The sequence below is a fragment of the Vombatus ursinus genome, unplaced genomic scaffold, assembly GCF_900497805.2.
Source record: "Vombatus ursinus unplaced genomic scaffold, bare-nosed wombat genome assembly UNPS02000580.1, whole genome shotgun sequence".
In the NCBI taxonomy this organism is placed as follows: Eukaryota; Metazoa; Chordata; class Mammalia; order Diprotodontia; family Vombatidae; genus Vombatus; species Vombatus ursinus.
The window spans coordinates 24,914,102-24,934,024 of NW_020940358.1; the positions used below are offsets into that span (position 1 = coordinate 24,914,102).

The 19,923-nt window shown below is 37.2% G+C and overlaps 1 protein-coding gene across 2 annotated transcripts in view; it reads right to left on the minus strand.

The window, feature by feature from the left end:
• Positions 1–19,923, minus strand: part of ARFGEF2 (ADP ribosylation factor guanine nucleotide exchange factor 2) — a 108,935-nt gene that overhangs the window by 49,603 nt on the left and 39,409 nt on the right. The window contains exons 7-14 of one of the 2 annotated variants that reach the window (XM_027851359.1): positions 13,937–14,017; positions 13,183–13,328; positions 10,417–10,547; positions 9,630–9,864; positions 9,322–9,421; positions 4,404–4,543; positions 2,156–2,264; positions 1,658–1,856 (exon numbers count right to left, since the gene is read on the minus strand). In XM_027851359.1, the coding sequence (XP_027707160.1) occupies positions 1,658–1,856; positions 2,156–2,264; positions 4,404–4,543; positions 9,322–9,421; positions 9,630–9,864; positions 10,417–10,547; positions 13,183–13,328; positions 13,937–14,017 (1,141 nt within the window). Of the gene's footprint in view, positions 1–1,657; positions 1,857–2,155; positions 2,265–4,403; positions 4,544–9,321; positions 9,422–9,629; positions 9,865–10,416; positions 10,548–13,182; positions 13,332–13,936; positions 14,018–19,923 lie in introns of both variants that reach the window. The other variant, XM_027851348.1, reaches the window with a different exon arrangement.

Here is a 19,923-nt window from a genome sequence, read left to right on the forward strand (position 1 = left end):
TGCTCTCCAGAATGGTTAGATCAGTTCATAATTTCACCAACAATGCATTAGTGTCCTCATTTTCCTATATCCTCTCCAATATTTATCATTTTTCTTTTCTGCTACATAAGGTACAGCAAATGAATTCTTGAACAGGTTGCTTATTTCTGAAATGTCTGAAGGACTGAAAAGGTGATGCCCACTTAGTAGTAGCAAATTATGAAGAACACATGAAGGAACACTCAAACAAGAGATCCCTGAAAGCTCACAGAGCTGCCACAAATTGGCTAATTCAGGCTACGGATAAAAGTCACAGACTCCATTGTGCTTTTTTTCTGGGCTTATGCTTTTGCCTCTCTTACTATCCCCCTTTTAATCGTACTAAAAGCACTTTTTCTTCTATGAACCTGACTTTTCAGGTTTACTGTGACCTGCCATGCCTCCTTTTATTTTGGTATTTATCAATCTTCCTGGAGGTGTAACATCCAATCCTTCCTTGTCTGATCTTGCAAAATATCCTTCTCATCTGACTGTTGTCAAGGGTGTAGTCTTTGTCAGAGAACAAATCATATCACTTATTCTAGCAATAATCCTGTTTAAGCCACAAAAAAGAGATTATGTCTTGTTCAGCAGACCAACACTTTCCAAAGCAAGCAAAAACTGTGGTGGTTGGGTCATTCTGATGGCCTATCTCAATAAGAGTAAAGCACAGGTATCTAAAAAGCACAATAACATACATGCAAGGCAGAAGAAAAGAATGTGGAGGAAGGGGAAAGTGGTACAATACTGTCTCAGTAATAGCCAGTTTGTGGACTGACTGCTATGTGGTATCCAATAATCAAGAGCCACAATGATTATAATTCTCTTGGTTTCTTGGGTAGTTAGGATAAATTGAAAGGCCATACTGAGTAAAGGTTTTGCCCAGTTAAGTCTAATGAGAGTGAAAAGAATTTAGTCTAAACAAGGTAATTTGAGTGTCATGGTAGCCTTAAGAAACACACACACACACACACACACACACACACACACACACACACACACACGCTCTCTCTCTCTCACACACACATACACACACACACACTCTCTCTCTCTCTTCTTGATCTAATCTGTCCAGAATAAATTTCTCCCATTTCCATCTATCAGGATCTTGCTCATTCTTCAGTACCCAGCTCAAATATCATTTCCTGAATGAATCCTTCCCTGGACCCCTGCTAGAAGACAATCTCATACTCCCCCTAAAGCTACAGATTTTGTTTCTCCTTTACTACTCTGCCTTATATCAAGCTATTTTATGCACAGTTGAGGTTTTCCTATTAGAACATAAGCTCTCTTCAGGCAGGGATTATGTCTATAATTATTTTTGTGTCCTCTTCACCACAAAAAATGCTTAGAACAGTGCTATGCACACAATGGGAACACAAACCAAAAAATGCTGAATAGATGAGCCATGTGAATTCAGTTTAGAAAAACAAAAATAGGGAAAATGTGTGTTCCAAATTTAGTTCCAAACCATAGCATGAAGAATTATTTAATTTGGAGGAAAAAAAAAGGATTTTGCCTTAACTCTCTGTATTATTTACTTCAAGTGTACAGCAACACCCATTGACCAATGTTACACTTTTAGACAACAGTAGCAACCTGATGAGCCCAAAGGAAGCATGTCAGGGGCCATACTCACAGTTCTATTCCATGTTCAATGATTTCCTTTTGTTGCTTGATAACCTCAAACTGCTCGGGGTCATCTGGGACAGAGGTCTGGGTGCCAACACTTCCAATCCCTGAGGACACAGTGGAGTCCAGGGAGCTTACACTGCTCCTCCTCCTGATGTCAAGACCTTTGGGTTCGCCCAGGTCTTGATCTGTTGGTCTCTCCTGGCCTGCAATTGAACAAAAGAGCATAATTAATGCAAAGAATTAAAAGGACACAAAACAACAATGAAACTAAGACTGTAGATTCCAATGTTCTTTTCACTCATCTCCTCCATTTTTTGCCACATACATATGGCCAAGTTTCACTTATCTTTGAAGCAAAATCTTTTTTAAAATGGCAGAGAGGAGCTAGAAACTAAGATTTCTAGTGTAATTCTATAGCCCACATCACAAAAAAAAAAAAGTTTCTGGTTCATCTTAAACATTTCTAAAGAGTAGTAGAAAGAAACAAAAACAAGGCTCTCACCAAGACTTGTTTGATGGTTGGGGTTCACATACAGGTCTTTACTCCACTCCACCATGCATTTCAGTATAGATACTAAACATTCAAGACCTTTCTTCCTCAGACTTAATTCCTAAGTGAGAAAAGAGATATAGGATTCATACCCAGGATAAAAGTGAGTCACAAAACTTTATAGAGATATAAGGGAACACAGAGGTCATCTAGTTCAAATGCCTCAATTTATAGAGCAAGAAATGGAGCTCTAGGAAAGATAAATGAAGCTGAGGCCGACACTGTTTGGAAAACTTGAGATGATACTGGATATGAATACTTCTATATTCCAAAAAAGACAAAAACAAAGGAAATGTTAACTAATGATATATTATGGATTTTTTAAGGAGGAAACTGTTAGAATTCTTATAAAGTACATATTACAAACATCTTAGCACCAGGATCCTAGAAAGAACATTTACCTAAAGTCAAGAACTTTAGAAGTTGAATTAATCACCTTGAGAGTTAAAAAGTTTCTTGTCACATACTCCACATGTTGGCCTAGTAGGTTATACTCTTATGTTTTAAAAATCCATAAATATAGTTGAATAGATCCCGCATCATTCTACATTTTTTAAAAAAAGAACCAGGGACATTTCCTACAGAAATTAATATTGACTATAGGGAATTTGTAAGCACTGGAAAATTAAATATGCTTTTGACACCTACAGAAAGTAATTATGACTTCCTGTAGCTGATAGAATCATAGCTGATAGAATATGAGAACCTTGTTTAGTAAATGAAAGTGAGGGATGATAGACTGATACCCACAAAAATGTTAAAATACCCAAGAGAACCCCTCCTTTCCCCCATCCCCAACCACCAGGCACCAGGTAGATCATTTATAGAGGGATCATATAAAGACATGGACAAGAACTGCACATGATAAAAAGGCAAGGATAGGTTATGATCTGTGAGTGGGGGAAATGACTACAGCAATGAGATCATGAAAATCTTGAAATCTGACTAAGTATTCTCAAAGTAGTCATACTCAATGATAAAAGGATGGTGTGCATTTCTATCACATTCTGCATTTACAAATAAAGCATTAAACTGGTTTGTAGCAGTAAACCACTAGACATAGTCTTTGAGGGCCCTATCTTCACTAGTATCTAGCAAGGTAAACTGTATATGGTAGGTTCTGAATGTGTGTTTACTGAGTAAATTACAGAAGGCATATCCTGACTCTTAAGTTCAAATGGAAAACACTGTGAGGGCCTAAATCAAGTGCAGAAAAGAAACAGAATGAAGGCACCTTCATTGGAAGTCTAAAATTTTGACTACTTTGAGAAATCCATGTTCATTTTAGCATCTGATCATAATACTCTGGACTCAAAAGTTAATGAAAAATCAAAGTTTGCTAGAGAATGCACAAGGACAGCCACTAGTGAAAAGTAGCAGCAAAGAATTTTTTAATGAACTGAGAATCTTCAGTATTGGAAAAAAAAAAAAAGCCTAATAGACACTGGCAGTTTTTCAAAAGTAGAGTAATCAAGGTTCTGATCACAGTTCTTCTATTTTGTGAGTAAAACTCACTTTCTTGCCTTTTTAACTCTTAAAAGTGGTAGTATGGCAGCAGACAAAGACAGTCACTAAAGCGTCATTAAAAAAATCAGTCGGGGCAGCTAGGTGGCACAGTGGATAGAGCACCGGTCCTGAAGTCAGGAGGACCTGAGTTCAAATCCGGCCTCAGACCAAACACTTGCCACTTACTAGCTGTGTGACCCTGGGCAAGTCACTTAACCCCAACTGCCTAAGCAAAAAAAAAATCAGTCCAGGGGCACCCTTGTATATGTGTTATAATGTGCTAGGTCCTGATCTTGCTAAAGATTTTGCCACATGTTCAATTTGTATTCACTGGAAGCAATTGAATACTTAGCAAAACACTAATAAATAATGACATTAAGTTATTTATTAAAATAATAAAGACTGGCTTCTTTACTTAAAAATAAATTTTTTCTCTTTTGTTTTTACTTGGCCTAAATTTTCATTTGTATCCTTCTGACATCTCCAAGTATCAGAAAAATCCCCCCAAAGAGAAGAGACTGACTTCTAATCTAACCTCTTAAACTATCATGTATGTGGTATGTATTTTAATAATTGTGTAAATCTGTACTCTGTCTATACTGGAAACTGGGGTTTAGAGTTTTGTACCACATACTAGACCATGTGACTCAAAATAGAGACACCAGGGCTAGTTCTTCTCTTCTTCGTGTTTTACCTGCAGAGGTGTCATTCCCAATTCATGTCCACTTCTTCCCTGAGCAATTTTCGACAAATCATTTACAAGGCGCTCAAAAATATTAGCAGCATTCAAATCACAGTCATAGTTGACATAAATATCCACCACACACTGGGCATCTTAAAGGACAAGACATAAAGATTAGGGTTTTTTCTAAAAAAGGACAAAGGTGAAAATCCACAACTTTAACAATGAACTTATTTTAATTTCTTGGAGTAAATCTGAATCTGAAACTGGCTCTTTGAGTACAATTCCTTAGATGACAAAAAAAAAAAAGAGAGTGGTTCAAAACAAAGTTAGTTCACTCATTTTCCAGTCATGTATGACTCTTCATGACCCCATTTAGGGATTTCTTGGCAAAGATGCTGGAGTGGTTTTGCATTTCCTTCTCCAACTCATTTTACAGATGAGAAATTGAGGCAAACAGGATTAAGTGACTTGCTCAGGGTAACATAGCTAGCAAGTGTCTGAGGTCAGATGTGAACTCTCCTAACTCTAGGCCCAGCACTCTCTCCACCGTGCCACCTATCCAAAGCTAGTGGAGTACGCACTAAACTATCAGTCAAGAGACAGAAATTCTCATTTCAATCAATCACAAGTTTTCTTTTTCTTTTCAAATTTATTATTTTTAGCATTCTTTTCTTTTTAAATTTTGAATTTCAAATTCTCTCCCACCCCCCCAACTCTGAGAAGGCAAGTGATATATCAGTTATACATGTGAAATCATATATAACATATTTCCATTGTAGCCATATTTCAAAAAAAAAAGAAGAAAAATAAAAGAAAGTGAGCAAATTATCCTTCAATTTACACTCTAAGTTCATCACTTCTCTCTCTGGGGATTAATAGCATTTTTTCCTCAAGAGTCTTTTGGAACTGTCTTGGATCACTGTATTGATCAGTCCTTCAGTTGATCCTCATTTCAATATTGCTGTTATTGTGCACAATGATCTCCCAGTTCTTCCCACTTTACCTCAGTTCATGTAAGTCTTGCTATGTTTTTCTGCAATCACTACTCCCATCATTTCTTATAGCACAATAGTAATTCATCACAATCATATGCCACAAGTTCTTCAGCCTCTGATGCCAACTGATAAGCATCCCCTTGATTTCTAATTCTTTGCCACCACAAAAAGAGCTGTTATAAATATTCTTGTACATATAGGTATTTTCTTTTGATACTAAGCTAGTAGGGTTATGCTGGGTCAAAGGGTATGCATGGTCTGATAGTAGTACAATGGGCATAATTCCAAACTGTTTTCCAGAGAGTCTGGCCCAAGTCACAATTCCATCAACAATTCATCAGTGTACCTATTTTTTCCCTCATCCCCTCCAGCATTTGAAAGGTATGAGGTGGTTCCTCAGAGCTGTTTTAATTTGCATTTCTCTAATCAATAGTGATTAGCGATTTAGTTTTTTCCATAAGACAAAGGACAGCTTTGATTTCTTCTTCTGAAAACTACCTGTTCATATCCTTTGGCCATTTATCATCTGGGAAGTGGCTCTTATTTTTATAAATTTGACTCAGTTCTATACTCAGTATATATTTGAGAAATAAATTCTTCACTAGAGAAATTTGCTGTAAAAAATTTTTGATATTACTTCATTGGCTAAGGTACTTTTTAGCAAACTGTAGTTTTTCTGCTCATCTTTTTTAATTGGGTCTATTTTTGCTTTATCTGAGATGATTGCTATCCCTGCCTTTTCTACTTCAGCTGAAGAGTAATAGATTCTGCTTCAGCTCTTTACTTTTAACTCTGTGTGTGTCTTTCTGTTTCAGATGTGTCTCTTGTAAACAACATATTATTGAATTCTGGTTTCTAATTCATCTGCTTCCATTTTCCGTGTAAGCACATCTCATTCACATTCACAGTTAAGATTATTAACTGTGTATTTCCCTCTGTCCCATTATTTTCTATTTCTTTCTCTTTTTATCCTGTCCCTCCTCAAAACCCTATTTTGCTTCTAACCATTACCTCCCTTAATCTACCCTTCCCTTTGTCATCTCTCCTTTACCACCCCCCCCCCCACCCCCTACCTTTTCTCTTATCCCCCTCCCCTCCTATTTCCCCATTGGGTAAGTTACATTTCTACACACAACTGAGTGTGTATATATAGTCTTCCTTCTTTGCATTAATTCCAATAAGTAAAGTTCAAAAATTGCCTGCCACCCATTTTCCCTTTTGTAAAAGCTCTTTCTGGAGTGCACCTCTTTCATGTGATACATTTCCCCATTTTAGCTCTCTTCCCACTTTTCCCAGTGCATCTCTCTTTCTCCCCCCTCCCCACCTTCATTATTTTTTAAGATAATTCCAACATAATCAACTCACACCCATGCCCTCTATGTATACTCCTTTTAAGTGCCCTAATAATAATAAAATTCTTAGGAATTACACGTATCATCTTTTCATATAGGGATGTAAATAGTTTAACTTTATTGAGTCCCTTCTTGAGTCCTTATTTCACATTTAGCTCTGAGTCTTGAGTCTTCTGTTTAAATGTCAAATTTTCTATTCAGCTTTGGTCTTTTCATCAAGAATGGTTGAAATTCCTCTATTTCATTAAATATCCATTTTTTCCCTTGAAGGATTATATTCAATTTTGCTGGGTAGGTTAATCTTGGTTGCAATCCTAGCTCCTTTGCCTTCCATTATTCTTTTAATGTGGAAACTGCTAAATCTTGTGTGATCCTGACTGTGTCTCCACAATATTTGAATTGTTTCTGGCTGCCTGAAGTATTTGACCTGAGAGCTCTGGAACTTGGCTACACTATTTTTGAGAGATTTCATTGTAGGATCTCTTTCAGGAAGTGATTGGTGGATTCTTTTAATTTCTATTTTTCCCTCTGGATCTAAATTACCAAGGCAGTTTTTCTTGATTATTTCCTTGATAATTTCTTGAAATATTGATGTCTAGACTTTTTCTTTGATAATGGCTTTTAGTTAGTCCAATAATTCTTAAATTATATTTCCTCCATCTATTTTCCAGGTCAGTTATTTTTCCAATGAGACGGTTCATATTTTCTTTTATTTTTTTCATTCTTTTGACTTTGTTTTATTGTTTTTTGATGTCTCATGGCGTCATTAGCTTCTACTTGCCCAATGCTAATTTTTAAGGAATTATTTTCTTTAGTAAGATTTTTGCACCTCTTTTTCCATCTGGCCAATTCTGCTTTTTTTTTTTCATTATACTTTTTTACCTAAAAATAGGCTTTGCCCAGTGCCAGCAAAAGGTCCCCTGTAATCTCTTTCTGAGCAGTTGTGTGAACCCTACACTGTCTCTGGGCTAAGAGCTCCTAAAGCTGCTGCTGCTACTGCAGCCACTCTTGCCGGAGCTGCACGTGGGCTCTGAATACATCTCCACCCATTGTTACTTCTTCTGCCTTCCTCTTCAGTTTTCTTAGGCTGGAAAAATATCTCACCCCAACTTTTTATTCCTCTAATATGCTAGGCAGGGAACTTGGCACTTGGAATACAAAGACAAAAGCAAAACAAATCCCTATTCTCAAGGAGCTAACATTCTATAAGCAAGACAACAAGCACAAGAAGACATGAAACACATACAAAAACAGTCAAGAGGTGACCCTAGAGAAGAAGACACTAGTTGCAGTGAGGCCTTATATATTTGAGCTATATTTTTTTGTTTGTTTTTCTGTTTTATAGTGAGGCCATTGAGTTAATTGTGACTTGCCCAGGTCACACAGCTAGTAAGTGTCAAGTGTGGAGGCCAAATCTGAACTCAGGTCCTCCTGACTCCAAGGCCAGAGCTCTATCCACTGCACTGCCCCCATTTGAGATAATTCTTGGAAAAAATAGGGATTTCAAGAGGTGGAGGGAAGAGAGAATGAATCACAGAGACAGGGGACAGTCAGTGTAAAAACACATATATACATGGAAAAACATAAGTCAGAAATACCAAGAAGGCCAGTATGGCTAGAGGGAAGAATTGTGTAAAGAAGAGTAATGTAAAGGAAGGTTGGAAAAAGCAGGTTACGAGGGAAAGCTTGTGAGGAGCATCAAATGTCAAAACAGGGGCATTTAAACTGAACACCTGTAGTACTAGGGAGTTACTCCCATTTACTAAGTAGGCAAGTGACACATTAAAGACTTGCAAACTTCAGGAAAAATTGCTTTTGGCAGATTATAGTGAGAATAGATTTGAGGCAGGAAAATCAATTAAGAGACTACTGTAATAGCCTAGGGGAAAGGTGATAATGGGTTGAACTAGGATGGTGGTTGTGTGAATAGAGTGAAGGGGATGTATGAGACACATTATAGATATCAAAACACAAAAAGATTTGGTAATTGAATGGCTATGTGGGGTGAGTGAGAGTGAGGAGTCAAGTGTGGCTCTGAGGTTGTGCATCTGAGTGATTAGAACAATGGTGTTCAACTTGATGAAAATATGGGAGTGATACCATCTGTAACTGGATGATTTCAGGCAACTCCTTTAACCTACGTAAGCCCCAATTTCCTCATTCATAAAATGTATAAGAGAAACTTCTGTTTTATCTACTTCAAAAAGCAGTGGTTTGAATGAGGTATCGTTTGTGAGTGTTTTGCTAATCCAAGGTGAGATTCTTCCTTAATATATAATGAAATAACATAAATCTAATATAGTACAACTCAAAGCTATTTACACACTCAATAAAACAAGTTCACCTAAAAGGAAACACTTCCTCCAGGTCTCTGTACCTCACAAAAGCCATCCCACTCTTTTGATCTACAGTAGCTGTACAGCAGTGTTAGAGACATGTCATATTTTGCCTTTGCCAAACTGTGATCTCCATAAAGGGAGAGGCAGCTTTACTGATTAGTGTAGTTACCCCAGTACCTAGCACAGAACTCATGGTATTACCCATAGCAGATGTTTGATAAATGACAGCTGAATGAAATACCTGCACAAATCCTAGTCAGAGTCTGAATAACCATCCATTTGTGCTCAAAAGAACTTGTTGATGTTTCTAAGATGTTCAAGAAAATCTCTTTGAAAAATACCTGTATGAATGAAAACCAAAAGAAAAGCATTTAATAACAAGTAATAATTCAACATTCTGTGTAATTCTACCCCCAAAAGAATCTATCTTCTTCTGGAAATGCAAAGCTCCTTCCAAATAGTCCTGGTTTTTAAAGCCCTAGTTTCTAATTGTGACATGAGCAGTTCAAATGCTATCAACTAATTAAACACAAAATTCAATGACTATACCTCAATCTGCATTTTCAAATGTGTCTTAAAGTTTGAAAGAAGCGTGAGAAAAATGGCAAGAGACAGCTCAAAAACATCAGGCACTGAAGAAACTCCATTTTTGGATAATGCCACACAGAGGTATTGCTTGATTGCGTTGATGAACATTTCATGGGTCCTGAAGACAGGGCCAGCATTTTGCAACACTGAGAGAAGCAACTGAAGGGAAACCACCTTTGAACGTAGCTCATGAGATCTGAAGAGAAAAAACAAAATGTAGTCTTTAAAATATTGGTGCTCCTTAACTCCTTTTAACAAAAATATTTATTTGCCTTTTATGTCACTGAGGGTGTCTTTTCTGTAGCAGTCAGGAAGTTATGAGTTGGGCTTGATCCCAGATTTACTGTGCAAACTTGAGGCACAGTGAGGTAAAGCAGATCTAGTCTTGAGTATAGCTGCTTTCCCACCTACCAGCTAGAAAAATCTAAATGAAAAGCCTCCTTCATCAACATGATCAGCTCTGCTCTTCACTAGAGGAATCAAAGGAGTTTTCTTTAAAAACTTCTGAGAAAGTTTAGCTTCACTAGCTGCAGAAAAGGATAAGCCTAAAGGCTCAAATATGAACCCATAAGGAAATACTAAAATAATTATAAAACGGTTCATAAACTGAAGACTTGGCGCTGAAATTTCTTGCAGTGCATGAAGCATCAAAATAGGACAACTGCTGCTTAATTACTTTCAATGTAGAAAACCCATATATTGCTTCTGGAATGTGGTGGAGAAGGTACATTCTGATAAACTTTCTTACTTGGGATCTGGGGGTCCTTCACCTAGTGGCTTCATGGAGAGCTTGCAGAGGGACCTGAACACTAGAAAGGCGTCTTTCTGCAGAATGTGAGAAAATTTAGCAGCCACTTGAGGTCCATGTGCATCTGATTCCTAATGTTAAAGTAAAAGAAAAACAAAAAACAGTGAGAATGATGGCTTTGAAAAAATTATAAAATTAGCAAACAAATTTACTTATTCAAAAGAGTTGAATATATCAAGGAACTTAATTATGCCCTTGAACTTGGACTTAAAGGGTGGGAGGAGTTACAGGAAGACTGAAAATAAAAACTGTGTTTGGTTCAAAAGTTTGCATCAACAGACTTACTAGCTAAATGACCCTGGGCAAGTCACTTAACCCCAACTATCTCCCCACCCCCATCCCCCCCCCAAAAAAGTTTGTACCAACAGGACTAAGTTTATTTTATAAACATAAACACAATCAATTCAGAAACTAGGCAAGGCAAAGCAACACTCCAATAATCTCAGATGTTAAAGCCCCTGGTTGTTTTTCTTAGGCCTTCTTCCTCTCTAACTTTTAACACCACTGACCTTCTCCCCTCATCCTGGATATTTTGTCCTCCCTTGCCTTGTGAGACATTGCTCTTTACTCTTATGTAGCTCCTTTCATTGGGTTATCATTCATCTCCCAGGAACAAGCGAGAAGAGTTCCCAAGGGACTTTTTCCATCTCAACATTTTCTCCTCTGGTGGTCTCATTGATTTCCATACATAAATTACCCTCTCTATGCAGTTAATTTCCAAATCTATACATCCAGCTCTAGTTTCTTTCCAGATACCCAATCCCACATCACCTGCCTGGTTGGCCATCCTCACCTGGATAACACACGAATATCTCAAATTCAAAAAAGAGAATTATATTTCCTTTAAAATAGTTCCTCCTTTAAATCTATTTCTATTGAGAACACACCCATCCTTCTGGCTACCCAAGTTCACAATCTGAGTCACCTTTGAATTTTCCTCCTTCCTCACTTTCCACATCCTATCAGTTGTCTAGTCTTACTGATATATTGCCATAATCCCTCTCAAATTCACAGGTCTGGTCCTTATCACTTCTCTCTCATGTGTACTGCTGCAAGAAACTATCTGCTTCTTGTCTCCAGCATTGCCAGTTCATTCTCTCCAGAAATGCCAAAGTTCACTCCTTTACTCAAAAATATTCAATGGCTCCCTGTTGGCTCTAGAATAAAGTACAAAAACTATTTACAGCAGCTCTTTTTGTGGTTGCAAAGAATTGGAAATTGAGGGAATGCCTGAGGGAACAAGTTGTGGTATGTGATTGTAACGGAATACTATTGTGCTACAAGAAATCATGAGCAGGCAGACTTCAGAAAAACCTGGAAAGACCAACAAGAACTGATGCTGAGTGAAGTAAGCAGAACCAGGAGAACATTGTACACAGTAATAGCAATATTGTAAGATGATCAACTATGAATGACTTAGCTATTCTCAGCAGCACAATAATTTAACATAATTCCAAAGGACTCATGATGAAAAATGGTATCCACATCCACAGAAAGAAGTGATGGAGTCTGAATGCAAATCAAATCATACTATTTTTTACTTTATTTTTTTTGTGTTTTTCCCCCCTTTTGGTCTTCTTTCTTAACATGATTAATATGGACATGTTTTATATGATTGCACATATATTACCTATATAAAATTGATTACCATCTTGGGGGGGAGGTGAGGGATGGAGAAAATCTGGAGCTCAAAATTAAAAAAAAATGAATGTTAAAAATTGTCTTTATATGTAATTGGGAAAAAATTAAAATACTAATAAAAACAGAATAAAATACCAACTCCTCATGAGTTAAAGGCATTAACAATCTGGCTCCAACCTATCTTTCTAAATGTATTTAAAATTTTTGCTTTCATATACTCTATTACCAAAAAAAAAAAAAAAATTGGTCTTGGTTCAGGAGTTCCCTGAACTTGGCATTCTACCTCTATACCTTTACATAGGCTGTCTGAAATGAGCTCCCTCATCTGCAACTCTTAGAAATCATAACTACTGGGAGGGTGTGCCTCCTAAATGAAGCCTTCCCTAAATTTCCCAGCTGTTATTGTTGTTTCCCTCCTCTATTTACCTGGTCTTTACTAACTGCTGCACTTGTGGTATATTTCAGTAGCATGTAACGTCCCTGTACAGAAACTGTTTTCTTTTTTTGTATCTTGGACACTTAGCACAATGCCTTGTACACAGTGGAGACTTTCTAGGGGTTTAGAAAATGGAATCTAAACTACTAAACCTTGTAATTATTATTTGGCTGAAATTCAACTGGAGCTTGATGTTTACTAGTTTGTTTTAATTTCAATTTTATTTTGCATAAAAAAAGCTCACTTCAACTTAAAGGATTTGTGTATCCGATAAAGGTACTCCCTTCACCAACCCAGGGTATAAGCCCTCCCAGTCTTAAAAAGCAGCTGTTGTGAGCGTCTGGGACTAAAAAAATATTTATCACCTGGTGGTCAAGCAGCTCAATTGGTCTTTAGATTAGAGATATATAGCCTACACCCAGACCTGTCCTCAAAGTCTTTTCAACTTGATAGAGGCTGTTAAAGTTAATGCCTGCATCAATGGGACCTTCAAGACCCCAAGATCACCTCTGCTCTTGCAACGTCATGTCATGTGAGAACTACTTTAGAGGAAGTTTCATTAAAAAAGGAACACAAAAAAATTAAACTTGGCTATACAAAATAGTTATCACCACATCAAAATCTCATACCAGATTATCAGCTGATGATAATGACTGCCTATCATCTGCAATTCCATTGGTTTGGGAGTTTTCATCAATTCCACTAGAAGTGAGGTCCTTGGTATCCAATTCTCCCAGAACTCTCTCAGTTTCCAATATACCATGTTTTCCGGTAGCTTCTTAAAACGAGAACACATAACACCACAAAATCAATATTTGCAATTGAAAAAAAACCTTTATCTAAAAGAGGTGACTACACAGAATCATTTTAAAGTTAAAAGGAATAAAAAAATCTTCAAGAGTAGCCTTCCCAATTTGCTGGGGTAAGGAAACTGAAGTTTAGAGTGAATGAGTGACTTATTTCAGGGTACACAGTGGATTCAGTAGTCAAACGGGTACTAAAGGACTCCTTGTTACATAATCTATTGACTGTATCCCTTTCTCCACACCTATCATTATCAGTGACTGGCACCAGAAAACAGGAAAAACTCTGCAAGTGTTGCTATTAGAGGCACTTTACTGTCACAAATGGAAAGCCTTCTAATACCCAATGACATCTTCTGACACTGTTAAAACAGGTGATGGCTAGATGCGTTATCATACAGGTGGTCCTGTCTCAAATGTTAGTGAGATCAAAGTTACTGAAAAACAAGTTTATAATTTTTGGGTTCCAAGGGAAAGGTTTTGCAACTTAACTGAAAAAGAAAAAAGAAAAGAAAAGAAGAAAGCCCATCCACACTAACATATATGTAAGACATTCATTTACCTTTTTTTTCTCATTTACCTTTAACAGCAGATGTTACTACATCTTCTAAGATGCCCTTCACCACTTCATGAGCTCCTTCAACAGGGGTTTCCTCAGAACCTACATAGCCAAAGATTTCCAGGAAAGATACAAGGGGGCAAAAAGGTAAAGGACATTATTGTTCCTTTTAAAGAAACTCCTTAGGAGATAAAATGGATCAAATGCTACAGAGAATATCACTTAAAGCATATACCCACAAAATTCTATAATATCATTTGAATATACTGCCTCTGAAACCTAAACATCACTAAATCATATCTATTCATATTCTATTGAATTGCCCCCTTTCTGTGATGTATGTGGATGTCTGTATTTAAATCTCCACCCATCCATCCATCCATCCATCCATCCATCCATCCATCCATCCATCCATCCATCCATGGGGGTATCCACATAGACACACACTTTAAATTCTGGTATTGTGGAAAATGGGGGAGGTATTTCACGACTATAGACAAGTTCTATTTTTCAAAAAGGAGAAGATGAATTCTTCAAATAGCCTCATGAGTTTGACTTTCATTCCCAGCAAAATTCTAGAAATGTACTAAATATGTTCTAGAAAATAAATACTTTTTCATTCATTCAACATATGATTGAGAATGATTTGTGAGTACTTAAAGGAAAACTGATCATTATAAGACATAAGTGCAATTAATCAAGCAGTAAGCATTTATTAATCACCTTCTGTAAACCAGACACTATACTAGATTCGAGGGGCACAATGACAAAAGGGAAAAGTCCCTGGCCTCAAAGAGCTTACATTTTAAAACAGGAGAGACAGCATATACATATATAGGTTTATACAAAACATACACAATACAGATATAAGGTAAACTTTAAGGAGTTAAAGGTTAAAACCACTAGCAGACAGAAGGGACCAGGAAAAGTCTCATGGAAAAAGAGGACCTTAAACTATCTTGAAGAAAATTAGCTTTAAGAAAATCACCTGAGTTCAAATCCGGTCTCAGACCAGACACTTGACACTTACTAGTTGTGAGACCCTGAGCAAGTCACTTAACCCCAATTGCCTTGCAAAAAGAAAAAAAAAGAAAATCTCTGTTGGACATGGGAGAATCAAGTAAGCTAAATTTCGGTTTCAGCTCTGTCACTAATTAGAAGTAAAATCTTGAACAATTTCCTTCATTTCTCCAAACCTCAGTTACCTTACGAGTGAACTCTAACATGCTATTACTTAGGGACTATAAGATACTAATTGGGCAGGAAAAGGAAGCACAGTCACTCCTCAACATTCCTGAGTTTGATTTTCAAAACTTCAAGCATTTGCATGATTTTATTAGCAACTTCATTTTCACTTTCGAGTTGACAAGTGCACACATTCACGGCTATGAACAATAGAGGGGAAAAAAATGAGAAGTGTGATGCAGGCAAGGTTGTGGAGCAGCTGGTATCCTAGGCACTTCACTGGTCTTGTTCACCCTATAGTTGCAAAGTGTAGTGTTAAGTCCTCTGGACTCTAAGGCCAAGCATGCAAAGTCAGTAATGCAGCTTAGTGAAAAAAATAAGGGTATTAGATAAACTTTGTGCCAAAATGTCTGCATCGATTGTTGACCTCAAGTTTGGTGTAAACAAATTAGTGAATTGTTATATCTGCAAAATGGAGGAAAGTATTCGTAAAAGTGTTTATGAATCCACTCCAGAAAGGGTATATTATCAGAATTCATTGTTTTGTTATACAGAACTATGTGCAAAAAAATGTATTTTCAGCAATCTTTAGCGAAAGATTACAATTTTTCAGAGTTTGCAGGAACCTAAACCTCTCTTTCCCATAAGCTGAATGTATCAACATTCACATTTTTGACATTCACATCATTTTCTAGGTACTTTACCTGGTGCAAAAGTTGAAAATTGACTAGTTTCACAGAGACAAAAAAGAAGATTCTTTAAAAGTCTCAATTTTAGGTCCAAATTTCACACAAGTGAGTCACAAAGAAAAACAAAATTTCAAACTACCTAATTTTATGTTAATTTAATCCAAAACCATACATATCTACTTTTTATCCACTTCAAAATATTTATTATCTGGTATGGAATGTTCTTTAAATTGGGCAAAAAGAAATTAAGAATCCATGAATAAAGAAGTTGTCCCATTCAAAAGCCAGAGTAATAGTTGACAAGAAGAGTGACCTTATTAGCTCCCATTAATTTAATTACCATCTTCATGAACATGACTCCCAGATGTATATATTTTTTAGCCCTCATTTCTTTCCTGAGCTCCAGTCCCACAACAATAACTGCCTACTGAACATTTTGAACCGAATGTCCCATAGGCATCTCAAACTCAAAATGTCCAACAAAGAATTCGGGTCTCTCCTCCAAAAATTCACTCCTATATTTTGAGAACTTCTCTATTACTGTCAAGGGCATTTAGCAGTTAGCACAGTGCCTGGCACATTGTAGGTACCTTATAAATGTATTCTGATTGACTGACTGTCAGGTACCACTATCCTTCCATTAACACAGGTTTGCACTCTTAGGTGTCATACTACACTCCCCACCTTCCCTCAATCCACATATTCATTCAGTTGCCAAATCTTGTCATCTTTACCTCCACGACATGTCTCACATACATCTCTTTCTATTCATACACACTGCTACGTTCAAGGAACCTTACCTGGTCTCTCAGCCTTAACTCTCTCTCCACTCCAATCCATCATCACTGCCATCAAAATGATTTTCCTAAAGCACAGGTCTAATGGTATCACTCCCCATCCCCACTCAAAAAACTTCAGTGGCCCTCCATTACCTCTTGCATCAAATATAAACTCCTCTGTTTGCCATTTAATGGAAAGCTTGATCCATCCTACCTTTCCAGTCTATTACAGATCAAATGTCACACATTCTAAAGTATAAACAAATCGATCTTCTTGTTTTTACTCATATATGATGCCCTATCTCTTATCTCCATGCCTTTGCATTGGCTGTCCTTCATTCCTGGAATGGATTCCTCTTTTCACTTCTGCCTCCTGGAATTTCCGGCTTTCTTCATTATAGACATGGAACCTTTCCCAGTTCTCCTAGAGGTTAGGGCTTTCCTCCAAAAAATAACCAAATCTGTGTGTTTGTATGTGTGTGTGCGTGCGCACACGCGCACGCATACACCCATATATATACACGTTATCTCCCACCAACAGAACATAAACTTCATGAGGTCAGAGACAGTTTTGCTTTTGTAATCCCAATATCTAACACAGTGCTAGTATTTCCTCAATAAATGCTTTTGATTAAATGAAAAGAGAAAGGAGCCAAGAAGCATTCCAAGCACAGCTGGTGACAACAGCATAGTAACTATATTAACAGTAATAACAGTTAAGATGTATAAATTGAAAAGTGCTTTACATATACTCTGTCCTTTGGGTCTTACAAAAACACTGGCAGGCAGATAGTACAAGTACAGTTATCCCTTCCACATCACGACTTTCTCCATCATGGTTCTGATATATCATGTTGGCATAAGAAATTAAATGGGAATTTTTGGGGAGTTTTGTGGAAGCTACAGACAACACAGAGGCTATGATCAAATACTTGACCCAAATTTTACAATAAGTTACTGTAAATACCCAATACAAGAAAAAGAAAAAAATTCATACTTCTTCTCTGGTGTGAAGGGAGGGACAAAAAATTTTATGTGGCTCTTCCAGATCGTGGGGAATGCTGAGCCCCTAACTCCCATTTTATAGATGAGGAAGCCACTGCTCAGAGGGGGAAGTGACTTGCTTAAGCCCACACACAGTTTATTGGCAGGAGTACTCAGATCTGAGTTCCTTTTTTTTTTTTTTGCTTTTTGGTGAGGCAATTGGGGTTAAGTGACTTGCCCAGGGTCACACAGCTAGTAAGTATCAAGAGTCTGAGGCTGGATTTGAACTCAGGTCCTCCTGACTTCAAGGCCAGAGTTCTATCCACTGCACCACCTAGCTGCCCAATAAAAGGGTCTTTTGATGCCACGTACAATATTCTATATACCATTCTGTCCTTCTGAGTTTTGTTCCCTGAGAAAGACAGGTGATATGATCAAATGAAAAGAGCTGGGGACTTGAACTCAGGAGATAGGGTTCAAGTTTCAGTTCTGTTGTTACCAATATGACAACATACAAATCACTTCCCCTCTTTGGGTCTAACTTTCCTTCTTTGCAAAATAAGATTAAATTTAAAGGTCTCCAATGCTTACCAAATGAAGTGTGAATCCCAAACCTGACATTTCTGGTGTTTTATAATCTGATTTCAACATGTTCTGCTAAACTTATGGAAGTGATATTATTCTAAGAACTGAGTTAGGGGAGAAGGGGAAGACTGGAAGGCAAAAACAAAACTGTCTCTGCCCTTGGAGGGCTTATATCCTGCTGCTGGGGCAGAAGATGTACACAGAGAATATGAGATATGGAAGCAAAAAAAATACCCTAGGAAAGAAGAAAGTTGGGGAATGAAAGAGTACTAAGAACTAAGGGATATGAGGGAAGGAGTCATGGCACTAGATCCAAATTTTGAGGGAAAACTGAGAGACACAGGAAAGCCCAAAAGTGAGGAAGACTTCTTCCACTGACCCTTACTACCATGACCAGGCACAAGATATCATCTCTCTAAGGCTCAGTTTCCTTCCTGAATAATGCCTGTAGTACTGATTTTACCAGGTCTGGAATGAGGCTCAAATGAGGTAAGAGACAAAGTGCTTTGCAAACTTTAAAATACTCTATTACTGTCATTTAGCCTATGGGGACAGTACGTATAATGAAAAGAATGCCAGATCTGGAGGCAGAGTCATATAAGACCACTAAGGTTATGATTCTAGACAGGTGGTGATAAGGAGGGACAAGGGATGGCTTATGCAAATAGAGACGGAGTGCTGATTTCATGGAACAGCTAGCAGCCCAATTTGGCTAGAGTACAAGGAGAATGATTTGAAATGATGCCAGAAAGGTAGGTAAGAATCATTTAAAAAAAAAAAAGGAAGTAACTATAACTATGGCTGGGAGAAAATTCTTTACAAAGTAAATAAAGTGATCAAAAAAGATAAAATAAACACTTTTAATAAAGTTTTAAAACTTTCACATAAGCACAGTCAATGCAGCTAGAATAAAAAGAGAAGCTGCTGACTAGGAAAAAAATCTTTGCAACAAATATATCTGACAAAAGTCTGATATCCAAAATCTATGCCCATGACACATATATGGATGTATCTATTCCTTATATATGAACAAGGGTCATTCAATAGGAACAGGAAGTTGTCAAAAAAGAAATTAAAATTAACCATAACCAATCAATCAACAAGCACTTTATTAAGTGCTTACTATGTTTCTGGCATTGAGCTAAGTGTTGAGGATATTATTAAAAAAAAAAAAAAACCCTGCCCTCAAAGCAAATATAGTCTAATCATAGGGGAAAAAGCTCCAAATCAATAATAAGAGAAATGCAAATTAAAACAACTTTGAGATTTCACATCGTATCACATTAGCAAAGATGACAAAAACAGTAAATATTAGAAGGGCTGGTGGAAGACAACACAGCAATGCTTTGTTGGTATAAGTATGAACTGATCCAACCAAACAATTTGGAATTATACTAGAAAAGTCATACATACTCTCTGATCCAATGATAACACTATAAGGCACATAGGAAAAGGAAGTTTAAGACAGAAGAATCTGGAAATTAAGACAGAGCAATCTGGAAAACAATTTGGAATTATACTAGAAAAGTCATACATAGTCTTTGAGCCAATGATAACACTATTAGCAGGCCTGCAGAACTCGTGGCAGGCACGCCAAAAGATTTTAGGCAGCATGCGAAAAATGTAGAGGAAAACATCCTCTATATATAGAGGAAATCCTTTGACGTGCCACGAGCAGCCTGCTGGCCACAGGTTGTGCAGGCCTACTATTAGGCATATAGGAAAGGGAAGTTTAAGACAGAGGAAAAGGTCTCATATACAGACAGTTTTCACTTTGTATAAATTC